This window comes from Artibeus jamaicensis, unplaced genomic scaffold (genome assembly GCF_021234435.1).
Source record: "Artibeus jamaicensis isolate MK-2021 breed Jamaican fruit bat unplaced genomic scaffold, CSHL_Jam_final contig_540, whole genome shotgun sequence".
In the NCBI taxonomy this organism is placed as follows: domain Eukaryota; kingdom Metazoa; phylum Chordata; class Mammalia; order Chiroptera; family Phyllostomidae; genus Artibeus; species Artibeus jamaicensis.
The window spans coordinates 3,921,328-3,938,159 of NW_026521879.1; the positions used below are offsets into that span (position 1 = coordinate 3,921,328).

A 16,832-nucleotide genomic window follows, 5' to 3' on the forward strand; every position below is an offset into this window, starting at 1 on the left:
TCAAGAAAGATATTGACAGCAACACAATTATATTAGGGGATTTTAACACCCTACTGTCAAAAATGGACAGATCTTCCAAACAAAATATCGACAAAGATATTGTGGCATTAAACAACACCCTAGATGAAATGGACTTAACTGATATATATAGAGCCCTTCATCCCAAAGAAGCTAAATGCACATTCTTTTCAAATGCACATGGAACATTTTCAAAGGTATACCACATGATAGGACAAAAAACGAGCCTCGAAAAATTCAAGAAAATTGAAATCATACCAAGCATCTTCTCTGACCACAAGTGACTGAAATTGAAAACCAATCCCAAAGGAAAAAACCCAAAGCACCCAAAATCATGGAGACTGAATGGTATGCTATTAAACAATGAATGGGTCAAGAATGAAATTAGGGAAGAAATCAAAAAGTTTCTGGAAACAAATGGAAACGATCTTACAACAACCCAAAACTTATGGGACACAGTGAAGGCAGTCCTGAGAGGGAAGTTTGTAGCAATACAGGCCTACCTAAAGAAGATAGAAACATTTCAAACAAACAACCTAACCCTACACCTGCAAGAACTAGAGGAACAACAACAAAGACAACCCAGAGCAAGCAGAAGGAAGGAAATAACCAAGATTAGAGCAGAATTAAATGATATAGAGACTAAAAGCACAATTCTAAGGATCAGTGAATCCAGGAGTTGGTTCTTTGAAAGGATAAACAAAATAGACAAGCCTTTAAGTAGGCTCATTAAGAAAAGAAGAGAGAGGACACAAATAAACACAATCATAAATGAAAGAGGAGAGATTACAACTCATACCACAGAAATAGAAGGGATTGTAAGAAATTACTATAAAGAACTATATGCCAAGAAATTTGAGAACCTAGCGGAAATGGACACATTTCTAGAAAATTACAATCTTCCAAAACTCAGTGAAAAAGAAGCAGAAAATCTGAACACACCAATAACAGCAAAAGAAATTGAAGCAGTAATCAAAAAACTCCCATCACACAAAAGCCCTGGACCAGATGGTTTCACAGGAGAATTCTACAAAGCATTTAAGGAAGAGCTAACCCCTATTCTCCAGACTATTCCAAAAAATCGAGGATGGAAAACTCCCAAATTCTTTATATGAAGCCAGCATCATCCTAATTCCAAAACCAGATAGAGACATAACAAAGAAAGAAAACTTCAGGCCAATGTAGCTGATGAACATAGATGCTAAAATCCTCAACAAAATATTGGCAAATTGCATCCAACAATATATCAAAAAGATCATACACCATGACCAAGTGGGATTCATCCCAGGGATGCAAGGATGGTTCAATATTCGCAAATCAGTAAATGTAATACATCACGTAAACAAAAGCAAAGACAAAAACCACATGATCATATCAACAGATGCAGAAAAAGCTGTTGATAAGGTACAACACCCATTTATGATAAAAACACTTAGCAAAGTAGGAGTAGAGGGAGCATTCCTCAATATAATAAAGGCCATATATGAGAGACCTACAGCCAACATCATACTCAATGGGCAAAAACTAAAATCTTTTCCACTAAGATCAGGAACAAGATAAGAATGTCCAATCTCACCACTTCTATTCAATATAGTATTGGAATTTTTAGCCACAGAGATCAGGCAAGAAAAGGAAATAAAAGGCATCCAAATAGGAAAGGAGGAAACAAAACTGTCACTGTTTGCAGATGACATGATAGTGTACATGGAAACTCCTATAGACTCTACCCCAAAACTGCTCAAACTAATTAGTGAATTTGGCAAAACAGTGGGTTACAAAGTCAATATCTGGAAATCAAAGGCATTTTTGTATACCAACAATGAATCAGCAGAAGCAGAAATCAAGGAAAAAATCCCATTCGATATAGCAAAAACCAAAATAAAATATCTGGGAACAAAGCTAACCAAGGAGGTAAAATATCTGTATGCAGAAAACTACACAGCACTGAAGAAAGAAATCAGGGAAGACACAAACAAATGGAAACATATACCTTGTTCATGGATTGGAAGAATTGACATCATCAAAATGTCCATACTACCCAAAGCAATATACAGATTCAATGCAATACCTATTAAAGTACCAATGGCATATTTCACAGACATAGAACAAACACTTCAAAGGTTTATTTGGAACCATAAACAACCCTGAATAGCAGCTGCTATTTTGAGAAAGAAGAACAAAGTAGGAGGAATCACAATACCTGATATAAACTTGTATTACAGGCCACTGTAATCAAAACAGCCTGGTGCTGGCATAAAAACAGGCACATAGACCAATGGAACAGAACAGAGAGCCCAGAAATAAACCCAACTCTCTACAGTCAATTAATATTTGACAAAGGGGGCAATAACATAAAATGGAGTAAAGATAGCCTCTTCAACAAATGGTGTTGGGAGAACTGGACAGCTACGTGCAGAAAGGTGAAACTTGAGCACCGACTTACACCATACACCAAAATAAATTCAAGGTGGATAAAAGACTTAAATATAAGCCTCGAAACCATTAAAGTCCTAGAGGAGACCATAGGCAGGAAAATCTCAGATATTCCACGCAGCAACATTTTTACTGATATGTCTCCTAGAGCAAGGAATATAAAGGAAAGAATAAACAAATGGGATCTCATCAAAATAAAAAATTTCTGCATGGCTAAAGAAAACAGTATTAAATTAAAAAGACAACATATTTTGCCAATGGTACCTCAGACAAAGGTTTAATCTCCAAAATATACAAAGAACTTACACAACTCCACTCTAGGAAGACATCTAACCCAATTAAAAAATGGAAAAAGGACTTGAACAGACACTTCCCCAAGGAGGACATACAGAAGATCCAGAGACACATGAAGAAATGCTCAGTATCACTAGCTATCAGAGAGACGCAAATTAAAACCACAATGAGATACCAGTTTACAGCAGTCAGAATGGCTATCATAGACAAAGCAACAAACAACAAATGTTGGAGAGGTTGTGGGGAAAAGGGGCCCTTAGTTCACTGTTGGTGGGATTGCAGACTGGTACAACCATTATGGAAAACCGTATGGAATTTTCTCAGAAAAATAAAAATCAACCTGCCTTTTGATCCAGCAATTCCACTGCTAGGATTATATCCTAAGAACCCCAAAACATCAATTTCAAAGAACCTATGTACCACAATGTTCATAGCACAATTTACGATAGCCAAGAGCTGGAAGCAACCTAGGTGCCCATCAGTAAATGAATGAATCAAAAAACTGTGGTACATATACACAATGGAATTCTATGCAGCAGAGAGAAAGAAGGAGCTACAACCCTTTGCAACAACATGGATGGAACTGGAAAGCATTATGCTGAGTGAAATAAGCCAGGTGTTAAAAGACAAATACCATACGATCTCACCTTTAACAGGAAGCTAAACAACAAAACAGACAAGCAAGCAAAATAAAAACAAATACACTGAAATAGAGAACAGGGGGACAGCGACCAGCGGGGAGAGGGGAGGGAATTTAAGGGGAAAAAATGGGAGGGATTTAGAGGAACAAGTATAAAGGACACAGGGACAATAACTAAGGGGGGTGGAAATGGGAAGTAGGTGGGGTGCATGGGGGAGGGGTGGGCTGGGATGGGAGAAATAAACAGAAAACTGTACTTGAAAATAACTAAATAAAAATTTTTTTAAAAGTCAGTTATATTTTCCCTTTCACCTTGTATTGTATACAAAATGTAAATTTCAAGCACTATTCATGTACCCTGCCAAAATATCAACCTGCTGTCTTTGAAAATAAAAAAATTAAATCTTTAAAAAAGAAGAAAAACTTCCAAGTGCTTTGGCACTTATTTTTAAGAAGAATTTAGATTTTTTTTGTGTTATGTTCATTAATTAATCTTACAGGCAACAGCTAGTTTGACATATAAATAAAGGCCCATAAACCAAGTGTCCTTATTCACTCATCTTAACAATAAATTTGGATGGCTCAATGATCAATTTTCAAAATTTGAAACTCAGTATCATGTAGTAGTCCTATTTTTAATTTTTGAGGAAACTCCATCTGTTTTCCATAATGGCTGTAACCAATTTACATGTTCACCAACAGTGCATAAGAATTCCCTTTTCTCTACATCCTTGCCAACACTTACTTTTGTCTTTTGGTAACAGCCATTCTAATGTTTGTGAGGTGTCATCTCTCTGCAGTTTTGATTTGTACTTCCCTGATGATTGAGCAACTTTTTCATGTTCATGTTGGCCATTTGTCTATTCATTGGGAAAATGTCTCTTTAAGGTCCTTTGACCATTGTTCAAATGGATTAAAATTATTTTGCTATTGACTTGTATGAGTTTCCCCCTTCCTTTTTCAGATATTAACTCACCAGATATATGGTTTGCAAATATTTTCTCCCATTTTATAGATGGCCTTTCATTTTGTTGATTGTTTCTTTGGCTGTATAAGATTTTTTTAGTTTGATGCAATCCTGCAATCGCATTTGTCTAATTTTGCTTTTGTTACCTTTGCTTTTGGTGTCATGAGAAAAGAAATTGTTGTCAAACCAATGTCAAAAAGCTTTTTCTCTACTTCCTTTTAGTACTCTTACAGTTTCAGGTTATACATTTAAATCATTAGTCCATTTTGAGTTGATTTTTATATGTGGTGGGAGATAAGAATCCAATTTCATTTTCTGCATGTTGTTATCGAGTTTTCCCAGTACACTTTATTAAAGAGACTATCCTTTTCCCATTGTGTGTTGTTGGCTTCTCTGTCAAATATTAGTTGACCTCATATGTGTGGGTTTATTTCTGGGCTCTCTATTCTGTTCCATTGATCTATGCATCTTTTTTTTCCTGAGCAATACCATACTGTTTCTGTTTACAAGAACTTTGTAATATAATTCGAAATCATGAAGCATGATCCTGCCAGCTTAGCTTTCTTTCTCAAAATTGCTTTGGCTACTATGAATCTTTTCTGTGAAAAATACCATTGGAATTTTGATAGTTGTTGCACTGAATCTGTAGGTCAGTTCAGGTAGTATGGTCATTTTAACAATATTAATTAATCCAAAGAGATTTATTAAATGCCAAACAAATACCAAAAGCATGATCCATTTTAAAAATGGATAAATTGAACTTCATCAAAATTAACCACTTTTGCTCTTACAGATACTGTTAATAGAATGAAAGGCCAAGCCACAACCTGGGAGAAAGTATTTGCAAATCATGTATCTTACAAAGGGCTTAACATGAAATATATAAAGAACTCTTAAAATTTAATAACAAGTAAATAAACAGCCGAACTGAAAAAAAAAAGGTGGGGGTAGTATCACAATATATGTATGGCAAAAAACTGAGTAAAAAATGCATATTAGTCATTAGGAAAGTGGATATTAACATATAATGGGGTACTACTTTATGCCTATTAGAATTCCAAAATTAAGTAAAGCCTTACAATACCGAGTGGTGACCAGGTGGCAGAACAATTTGAATTCTCATATGTTGCAGACAGAAATACAATATGGTACAGCCAGTTTAGAAAAAAAGTTTCATAGTGTCTTATACATGTAAATATGAATTTAGCACAACTCAAAATCCCACTTTCTAGGTATTTAACCTGTAACAATCAATTTACATAAAAACTCATAATCAAGTTCTTGTAGTGACTTTTATTCACAAACCCCCCAAACTCTAAACAACTTACTGTTCTACAACTGTGAATGAATAAACTTTGTACATCCAGACAATAAAAACACAAACTACCGATACATTCAGAAACATAGGTGAATCTCAAATGCAACCTGCTAAATGAAGGAAGGCAGTCTCAGGAGAATAAATATAGCCCTGAGCAGTGCGGCTCAGTTGGTTGGGCATTGTTCTGCAAAGCAAAGTTGCCAGTTCAATTCCTTGTCAGTACACATGCTTGGGTTGCAGGTTCAGTTCCCAGTCAGGGTGCATATAAGAGGCAACTGATCAATGTTTCCCTCCCACATGTGTATTTCTCTCCTGCCCTGCCCATCTCTCTAAAAAAATTTTTTAAAGACTACATATATTATGATTCCATTTATATGGCATTCTGGGTTAGGTAAAACTATAAAAAGGAAATGCAGGTCAGTACTTACCAAAGGTTAGGGGTTAAAGGAAAGGGTTGGCTGGAGGAGCAGCATGAGGGTGTGTGGGAGGGTAATAAGACTTTCCAAATCTTGATAGTGCTGCTGGCTACATGAGTCTCTGAGTTGGTCAAAAATCACCAAAACGAGAGAATTTTACCAAAGGTAGTTTACAAAATGAATAAAGTGATCTAGTATTATGTGAATGTGTAAGATATAAAATTGTATTATATTACTGCAAACATATAAAAACTGAGTAAATCTACACAAAAGCACTAGAGGATAACCTGGAAAAATGAAACACTGATCTGAATGCAAAAAAAATAATATGGGAACTTTACTTTTTTCTTTCTTTTATTTTTCATATTGCATGATTGTGTTGATATTAAAGTCTAGAATGAGCAACTCTATCAGAGACACTAAGTAAAGCAGTGTTTGCTTAGGCATGGAGGGCAGTGGTGGGGTGGGGGAGCTGGAGGATGGGTGAGTACATGAGTAAAAGAAAGAAACTGTTTCTGGAGGTGACCAAAATGTTCTGAAATTTGCTGTGGTGATGGCTGCATGTATCTGTGGCTATTCTAAAACTCACCAAACTGTAATTTCCCTTAAATAGGCAAATTGTATGACATGTAAATTATATCCTAGGAAAACTATTTTATTTCTAGAACCATGTCTTAATCATTTTTACTTTTCAATTATGGTTAGCATATATTATATTAGTTTCAGGCATACACTCCAGTGATTAGACATCATATAACTTACAAAGTGATGTTCCCCAAAAGTCTCAAATCCACAATACAAAATGGGAAACTTTTCTCTTGTACTTTTGTTATATATTAGCATTCTTTTGCAATATAATTAGATTTTAAAACTTCATTTAAAAATAAAAATATACAGTTCCAGCCAAGATGGAGGCATACATAGAAACCCTTTACTTCTTTGCACAACCAAAGGAGAATAACAACCAATCTAAAATCAATAAACAACCAAAAGCACCAGAAAATCGAACTACATGGAACTCCAACAACCAAAGAATTAAAAATCAAACAGACCCGTAAGGCAGCAGACTGTGTGGGCAGACTCAGAAAAACTGTAGTGAGGCAGTGGACCGGCTGGGTGGGGCTGGCTGAAGTAAAATGGAGACTCAGGAGTTGACTGTGGATAACGGTGGCGATTGCCCCAGTGGAAGAAGGTCCCAGTCTCACATGAGAGTTCCTTGAGAAGTGTGCTAGAGACTAGAGCAGGCAGGGTGCACCATTTCCTCTCTGGCCCCTCCCCCTCTAGGCAGCACTGCAGCACAGCAAGGAAGGTTGCCCTGCCCAGGTAACTACCTAAGGCCCCATGACCTCACAACTTATCAGGTGCACCAAGACAAAAAAATATGGCCCAAATGAAAGAACAGAGCAAAACTTCAGAAAGAGAACTAAGTGATGAGGAGATAGCCAATCTATCTGATGGAGAATTTAAAGCCCTTGTCATCAAAATGCTTATAGAACTGCTTGAGCTTGGTCAAAAAATGAAAAAACAAATAAAAGGATACCCAAAGTGAAATAAAGCAAAATATTCAGGGAACCAACAGTGACAGGAAGGAAACCAGGAGTCAAAGCAACGATTTGGAACAAAAGGAAAAAAAAACCCATCCAACTGGAACAAAATGAAGAAACAAGAATTCAAAAAAAGTGAAGAGAGTCTTACAAATCTCTGGGACAGTGTGAAATGTTCCGACATCTAAATTATAGGGGTGCCGGAATGAGAAGAACAACAGCGAGAAATTAAAACTTTGTTTGAATAAATAATGAAGGAAAACTTCCCTAATCTGGTAGGGAAGTCCAGGAATCCCAGAGTCCCAGAGAAGTTGGACCCAAAGAGGAACATACCAAGGTACATCATCACTAAGTTACACAAGATTAAATATAAAGAGAGAATCCTAAAAGAAGCAAAAGGAAAGGAGAGAGTTACCTACAAAGGAGTTCCCATAAGGCTATCAGCTGATTTCTCAAAAGAGACCTTGCAGGCAAGAAAGGGCTAGAAAGAAGTATTTAAAGTCATGAAAGGCAAAGATCTACATCCAAGATTACTCTATCCAGCAAAGCTTTCATTTAGAATGGAAGGGCAGATAAAGTGCTTCCCAGATAAGGTCAAGTTAAAGGAGTTCATCATCACCAAGCCATTATTGTATGAAATGTTATTGCATGAAATGTTAAAGGGACTTATGTAAGAAATCAAAGAAGTTCAAAAATACAAACAGTAAAATGACAACAAACCCACAACTATCAAAAATAAACCTAAAAGGAAAAAAAACACAATGAAAACAAAAACTAAGCAAATAACCAGAAGAGAAACAGAATCAGAGAAATGGACATCACACGGAGGGATTTCAGTGGAGAGGAGGAAGGGAGGAATAGCGGGGAAAATGTACAGGGAAGAAGAAGCATAATTAGTAGGCATAAAATAGACAGGGAGAGATAAAAATGAAATAGGAAACAGAGGACTCAAAGAACTTATATGTGCAACCCATGGACATGAACTAAGGAGGGAGAAATGCTGGAGGGTTGGGGGGGCAGGGCAGAGGAGGGATAAAGGAGGAAAATTGGGAAAACTGTAATAGCATAATTAATAAAAATAGTTAAAAAATAAAAATATAACTATAAACAGTAAACAATGTTTATTTTGTAAACAATGTTTATTTTATGAAAGTCTGACTAAATATTAATCATTTTGTTTGCCAAAAAATTAATGTTTAGCCAGATTAAGTAAATTATAACTCTTAAAAATAATTATTGGAATAAAATACTATTTAGAAATCTTTAATAAGTACACCATCCATACTTTACTAAATGTATTTTAAACAGTTTTGCACAGTAAGAAAGCAATAAGGCAACACAGTGACTAGATTAACAACTGAAGGAGGCAACCATAAACTCTGGATCCCTGGTAGTCTCCAACAGACTGCCTAAGGCCAGACTGGGACCCCAACTGACATCACCAGAGGCAGATCCACAAAGGAAAAAGAGTGCACCTGGACAACGGCATACAAGATGTGATGGGTGGAATGGGCAGGATGAGAGTCAGGCAGAGGGAAGGACCCACCAAAGAACAATCCAACAATCAACACCCAATTACAACCAGAGAGCCAACATTATCAGCACAAAGGGCATCCAAATGGCATCAAGTTAAGGAGATCAAGAAAATTACATCACTGAATCCAACAGGTCTCCTACAATATAAGGTCACACCATGAAGACAGGGAATTAACACAGATAAATCTGAGAAACAAAAACAAACAAGAATAGCTAAAATGGGAAGACAGAGAAATAACCCTCAGTTGAAAGAAAAGGAGGAATCCACAGAAAGACTGCTAAATGAAATAGAGGCAAGTACACTATCAGACACTGACTTCAAAATAATGTTTATAAGGAAGCTCAATGAGTTCAACGAGAACCACAGAGAACTACAGGGAAATTATAAGGAACTTACTGCGAACTACATTAGCAGAAAAAGGGCATAGAAACTATTAATAAGACCAAAAGGAAATTAAGAATACAATTTCTGAATTGAAGGACACAGAGGAAGGAATTAAAAGCAGGCTAGATGAAGCAGAGGATCAACTCAGCAAGCTGGAGGACAAGGTAGAAAAAAATTCCCAGACAGAGCATCAGAATGAACAGGGTTTAAAGGAGCTACAGAACAACAGGAAACATAATATCAATATCATAGGAATACCAGGAGAAGAAGAAGAGGCACAAGGGATAGAAAACCTGTTTGAAACAGAAATGACAGAAAATTGCCCTAACTTGATGAGAGAAAAAGTCATACAAGTCCAGGAAACAGAGAGTTCCAAACAATATGAATCCAAAGAGGCCCACTCCAAGATACATAATAATACAAATGGCAAAATTTAAAGATTGAGAAAGAATATTAAAGGCACCAGGGGAGAAATAGTAACATACAAGGGAGCCACAATAAGGCTATCAGCTGCTAACGGAAACACTACAAGCCAGGAAGGAATGGTGAGAAATATTTCAACTTATGAAAAGCAAAAAGGCCTGTGAACAAGACTATTCTAAGCAGCAAGACTCCCATTAAAAATCAAGGGGAAATGAGGAGTTTCCCAGACAACAGAAAGCTAAAAGAACACAGGGCTACCAAACCAGCACTGCAAGAGATGCTAAAGGCACTGCTTTAAGAAGATGAAGAGAAAGAGTGACAGAGGGAGGAACACAAGTACAAAGAGGAAAATGGCAATGAATAACTACCTATCAATAATAACCTTAAATATAAATGGATTAAATACTCCAATGAAAAGACACAGGACAGCTGAATGGGTAAGAAAACATGACACCCAATATGCTGCCTACAAGAGACTCACCTCAGGACAAAAGATCTACACAGACTGAAAGTGAAGGGATGGAAAAAATATTTCAAGGAAACAGACATGAAAAAAAAGGTAGGGCAGCAATACTTATATCAGACAAAATAAAAACAAAAGCCATAAAAAGACAAAGGAGGACACTTATAATACTTAAGGGAACAAACTATCAAGAAGATATACCCTTGTACACATTTGTGTACCCAATATAGGAACAGCAAAATATATAAAGAAAATCTTGGAGGACTTCAAGAAAGATACTGACAGCAACACACTAACAGTAGGCAATTTTAACACCCCATTTCAACAATGGATGGATCTACTTAGCAAAGAATCACACAGATATTCTGGCAATAAATGACACACTAGATCAAATGGACTTAACAGATATATACAGAACCTTTCACCCCCTGGAAGCAAAATATACATTCTTTTCCAATGTACATGGAACATTTTCAAAGATAGACCACAGGGTAGGTCACAAAACAAGCCTAAATAAAATCAATGAAATTGAAATCATATCAAGCATCTTCTTGGATCACAATGGCTTGAAACTAGGAACCAAGCTCAAGGGAAAAACTCAAAAACACTGAAATTCATACAGACTGAATAGCATGCTATTAATCAATGAATGGGCTAACAATGAGATTAAGGAAGAAATCAAAAAGTTTCTGCAAACAAATGAAAATAAACACACAACAGTTCAAAACCTATGGCATATAACAAAGGCAGTCCTGAGAGGGAAGTTTATAGCAATACAGGCCTACCTAAAAAAGACATAAACATTTCAAATAAACAGCCTAAACCTACATCTACAGAAACTGGAGGAACAATGAACAAAGCCCAGAGCAAGTAGAAGGAAGGAAATAATAAAAAATTATTTAAATCAGATAAATTATTTAAGTCCGATTTAAATCAGAGCAGAATTAAATGACATAGAGACTAAAAGAACAATTCAAAAAATCAATAAATCCAGGAGCTGGTTCTCTGAAAAGATAAACAAAATTGACAAGCCTTTAACTAGACTCATCAAGAAAAAAAGAGGGAGGACCCAAATAAAATCAGAAATGAAAAAAGAGATGTTAAAACTGATACTACAGAAATACAAAGGTTTGGAAGAAATTACTACAAACAACTAGATGCTAAGAAATTTGAAAACATGGGTGAAATGGACAAATTTCTAGAAACATATCATCTTCCAAAACTGAATCAAAAAGAAGCAGAATGCCTGAATAAACCAATAACAATTAGCGAAATTGAAACAATAATCAAAAAACTCCTGGCACACAAAAGCCCTGGACTGGACAAGTTCACAGAGGAATTTTACAAAACATTTAAGGAAAAGTTCATTCCTATCCTTTTCAAACTATTTCAAAAATTTCAGGAAGATGGAAGATTCCCAAACTCTATTTATGAGGCCAGTATTATCTTAATTCCAAAACCAGGTAAAGACACAGCAAAGAAAGAAAATGAAAGACCAGTATCACTGATGAACATAGATGCCAAAATCCTCAACAAAATATTAGCGAAATGGATCCAGCAATACATTAAAAGATCATACGCCATGATCAAGTGGGATTCATCTCAGGGATGCAAGGATGGTATAACATTCACACATCAATAAACACAATATACCACATAAACAAAATGAAAGACAAAATCACATGATCATATCAGTAGATACTGAAGAAGCATTTGATAAAGTACAGCACCCATTTATGATAAAAACAGCGAAGAGGGAATAGAGGGAGCATTCCTCAAAATAATAAAGGTCATATAAGAGAAACCTGTAGGCGATATCATATTCAATGGGCAAAAACTAAAAGTTTTCCCTGTAAGATCAGGAACAAGAGGAAGATGTCCACTTTCACCACTTTTATTCAACACAGTATTGGAAATTCTAGCCACAGTGATCAGAAAAGGAAAAACAATAAAAGGCATCCAAATGGAAAGGAAGAAGTATAACTGTCATTATTTGTAGATGACATAGCAGTGTACACAGAAAACCCTACAGACTCCACCAAAAAGCTACTCAACCTAATACCATATATTCCTGTAATGTGCAGTTTTTTGCCCAAATTTTTGAGGGAAAAATAAGGATGTGCGTTATACATTGGTAGTACCTTAAATACCTTATATCTGTTCTTGTGTTTTGTAATTATTTGTTACATAAAATTTTTTGTACCATAATATATTTAAAAATCAATGCTAAAATTATTTTAATACAAAAACAAGTATCTAAATATAAATAAATAAATAATTGAATATAAAAATTAAAATGAAAGATTTTTTCCTGAAAGTTTGGGTCAGTTATGTGGGTGCACATTATACATAGTAAATGAATTTGGCAAAACAGCAGGATACAAACTCAATATTCAGAAATTGAAGGCATTTTTGTACACCAACAATGAAATATCAGAAACAGAAACTAGGGGGAAAATTCCACTTATTATATAGCAACAAGAAAAGTAAAGTACCTAGGAATAAATTTAACCAAGGAGGTAAAAGTCCTGTACTCAGAAAACCACAGAACACTGATAAAATAAATCAAGGAAGATACAAACAAAGAGAGGTATATACCATGATCATTTATTGGAAGAATCAACATCATTAAAATGCCCATACTACCCAAAGCAATCTATAGATTCAATGGAATCCCTATGACATATTTCACAGATTTAGGATAAATATTTCAAAAATTAATATGGAACTAAAAATGACCCCAATAGCTTCAGAAATTTTGAGAAATAAGAACAAAGTAGGTGGGATCACAATACCTGATATCAAACTATACTACAAGGCCACTATAATCAAAACAGTCTGGTACTGGCATTAGAACAGACACGTAGACTGATGGAATAGAATAGAGAGCCCAGAAATAAACCCATGTCTTAATGGTCAATTAATACTTGACAAAGGAGGTAGCAGCATAAAATGGAGTAAAAATAACCGCTTCAACAAATGGTGTTGGGAGAGCTGGACAGCTATATGCAAAAAAAAAAAAAAAATGAAACTAGGCCACCAAATTATACCATACACCAGAATAAATTCAAAATGGATAAAAGACTTAAACATAAGCTGTGACACCATAAAAGTCCTAGAGGAGAATATAGGCAGGAAAGTTTCAGATATCCCTCACAGCAATATTTTCACCAATATGACCCCTAGGGCAAGGGAAATAAATGAAAGAATAAACAAATGGGACTACATCAAATTTATAAACTTCTGTATGGCTAAAGAAAACATCATCAAAATGAAATGGCAGCCAACTACATGAGGAAACATTTGCCAACAATATCTCAGACAAGGGATTGCTCTCCAAAATATATAAAGAACTCACACGACTCCACACCAAGAAGGCAAAACAATCTAATTAAAAAATGGGCAAAGGGCCTGAATAGGCACTTCCCCAAGGAGGACATACAAAGGACTGATAGACATTTAAAAAAATGCTCAATGTCACCAGCCATCAGAGAAATGCAAATCAGAACCACAATGAGATACCATTTCACACCAGTCAGAATGGCCATTACTAACAAATCAACAAACAGCAAGTGCTGGTGAGAATGTAGAAAAAAGGAAAACCCTAGTGCACTGTTGGTGGGAATGCAGACAGGTGCAGCCACTGTGTAAAACAGTATGGGATTTCCTCAAAAAACTAAAAATGGAACTGCCTTTTGACCTGGCAATTCCACTGCTGGAATTATACCCTGAGAATCCTGAAACACCAATTCAAAAGATCCTACACACCCCAATGTTCATAGCAGCATTAATTACCATAGGCAAGTAAACAGCCTGAGTGTCCATCAGTGGATCAAAAACTGTGGTACATTTACACAAGGGAATACTATACAGCAGAAGGAAAGAACTCCTATCTTTTATGAGAGCATGTGTGGAAATGGAGAGCATTATGCTAAGTGAAATAAGCCAGGTGGCAAAAGACAAATACTCTATGACATAACTTGTAAATGGAACTTAATGAACAAAACAAAGAGACGAGCTAAATAGAACCAAAGGTATGGAAACAAGAAATAAACTGACAGGGACCAGAGATGTGGGAGGAGGGGTAAAAGGGAGAAAAGAAGGAGAAGGGTCTAGTTAAAGAACCAGTATAAATGACCCATGAACATGGACAACAGGGTAGAAACTGAGTGGGAGGCAGGGCAGGAGAGAGTAACAGGAACAATGGGACACTGTAATAGAACAATAATTTAAAAAACACAATAAGGACAAAGAGCAAAATCCCTAGTGAAGCCCAAACATGGTAGAGTTGAAGAAGACAATTTAATTCAAACACATGTTACATTTGAATTTCTCTCAGGATAGCTACATGGATTTGTCTAGTAATAATTAAAACTGTGTTGTCAGTATTCTAAGGGGACACAAACAAGAGCATGTAGAATCTCAGAGATCCAGGATCTCCGAGGCCTCATGAAGGAGAAGATGTATGGATCAGTCTTAGAAAACAGTATGGGATTTGGCTGGGTGAAGGGTGGAGACAGCATTCCAGGGGAACGCACCAGTACATGCAAAAGCATGAAGGTGTGAGAGATCACAATACATTCAACACAGAGCATTATTCAAGTGGAAATTGGGTTCAGAGATTAGAAAAGAATTGAAGGTTGGAAATGCAGACACAGAAGAAGTTAAATAAATAAGTTTAATACATCAACCTAAAAAATAATCACTCAAAAGACATTTCACAATAAGATGGTCTTCCTCATGGACCCCAAGTGAAATGTTAAAGCAAAATTTGGCCCCGGCTTGTGTAGCTCAGTGGATTGAGCATGGGCCTGCGAACCAGACAATCGAGGTTCCATTCCCGGTCAGGGCACATTCCTGGGTTGCAGCAGGCCAGTTCCCTGCAGGCCAATTCCCAGCAGGGGACGCACAAAAGGCAACCATACATTGATGTTTCTCTCCCTCTCTCCTTCCCTTTCCCTCTAAAGATAAATAAATAAAGTCTTTAAAAAAAAAGCAAAATTTGAATTTATTCATCTCAGCATGTATTAAAAAGCATGTATTAAAATTTTGAGAAAGAAATATAGAGAAAAAATAGAGTACCTTAAGGTGTCTTGAAACTTCTGGATTAAACAGAGGTGTTTTGATGTAATGAAAAAACAGCGTTGCAATTCTTTTTCTGAGTCCCTCAAGGTTTTCTTGTTTGACACCTCTCATCATAAGGTCAACCTCTCTGTCAATCAATTCTAGAATTTCCTGAGTCAGTTTACATTCATGTTCCTATACAAGACACAAAATATTCAGTATAGAATTCTAAAAGTCAGTCAGTTTTCAAAATTACCACACAAAGAAATGAAACTCGAGTCTAGAAGAAAATATCACTGAGAATGAAACATCACTGATAAAAGTATAAATTGGCACAACTAATTTGGAAGAGGTGACAATATCTAGTAGAGTTTAATATATGCAAAATCTACAATCCAGCAATTCCACTCTTATGTGCTTAGAAAAACATGCAGGTTGAGTCATTGTTCACAGTAGCCCCAAATTAGAAACAACCAAATAGCCATAAATAAATCAATAACATAAATAAGTGATGGCCTGTTTATATACCAGAATATTATCTAATGTAAGGAAATAAATGAACTACATTTTCAATCTTTCAAAGTAATGTCAAGCAGAAGAATCAAGGCACAAAATCACACATATCATCTGTATGTTACTATAATTCACAGTAGTTTTAATAAAGTAATAGAAATGAGTGTGTTTGAGTTAGAACACCCAGGTAAGAGTAAAGTGATTAAGGTAGAAGGATTTATAAGTAGTCAAATAGAAGTTGTTTCAACTGCCCGACAGAGGACCATGAGAAAGATAGTGTGAATGAATGAGTCAAAAGGTAAAGTCAGTAACAATAAAATAATACTCTTCTGTACATTTTAATATATATTTGGCATAGCTAATACATGAGTCTGCATCAATGGTCCTTGACCCTGAAGGCACATTAGAAGGACCTGGGGTGATTTTAGCATCACTCTCACACTTGAGCATCTAATCTCACTGCTCTGAAGTGGCACCTAGATACTATTCCTAATCATTTATTCTCATAATTTATGTGTATGTGTGTGGATCTGTCTTTCTCTTTGTCTCTCTCTTTTTCAGGCTGTCCAGGTAATTTGAATATGTACTCAGGTTTAAAATTCAATGGTCTGTATTAGTAATTGTCATCAAAATAATACGTGTTATTTATTAAGGGCTCCCTATTTATAAGCACTGAAACATAATAGAGATTTTTATTTGATATTACACATGTATGCACACATATTTATAGCCTCAATGCAACTAATTTTATAAATTAATTGAAACTGATTTTCAGAAATATTAAATTACTTATTTAAGGTTGTACAACCATAAGTGAA

The 16,832-nt window shown here is 35.8% G+C and overlaps 1 protein-coding gene across 1 annotated transcript in view; it reads right to left on the bottom strand.

Annotated features, from left to right (window-relative positions):
* IQUB (IQ motif and ubiquitin domain containing) overlaps positions 1 to 16,832 on the bottom strand; it is a 75,484-nt gene that overhangs the window by 6,921 nt on the left and 51,731 nt on the right. Inside the window, exon 10 of the mRNA XM_053669954.1 lies at positions 15,520 to 15,696. Coding sequence (XP_053525929.1) covers positions 15,520 to 15,696 — 177 coding nt within the window. The remainder of the gene's footprint in view (positions 1 to 15,519; positions 15,697 to 16,832) is intronic.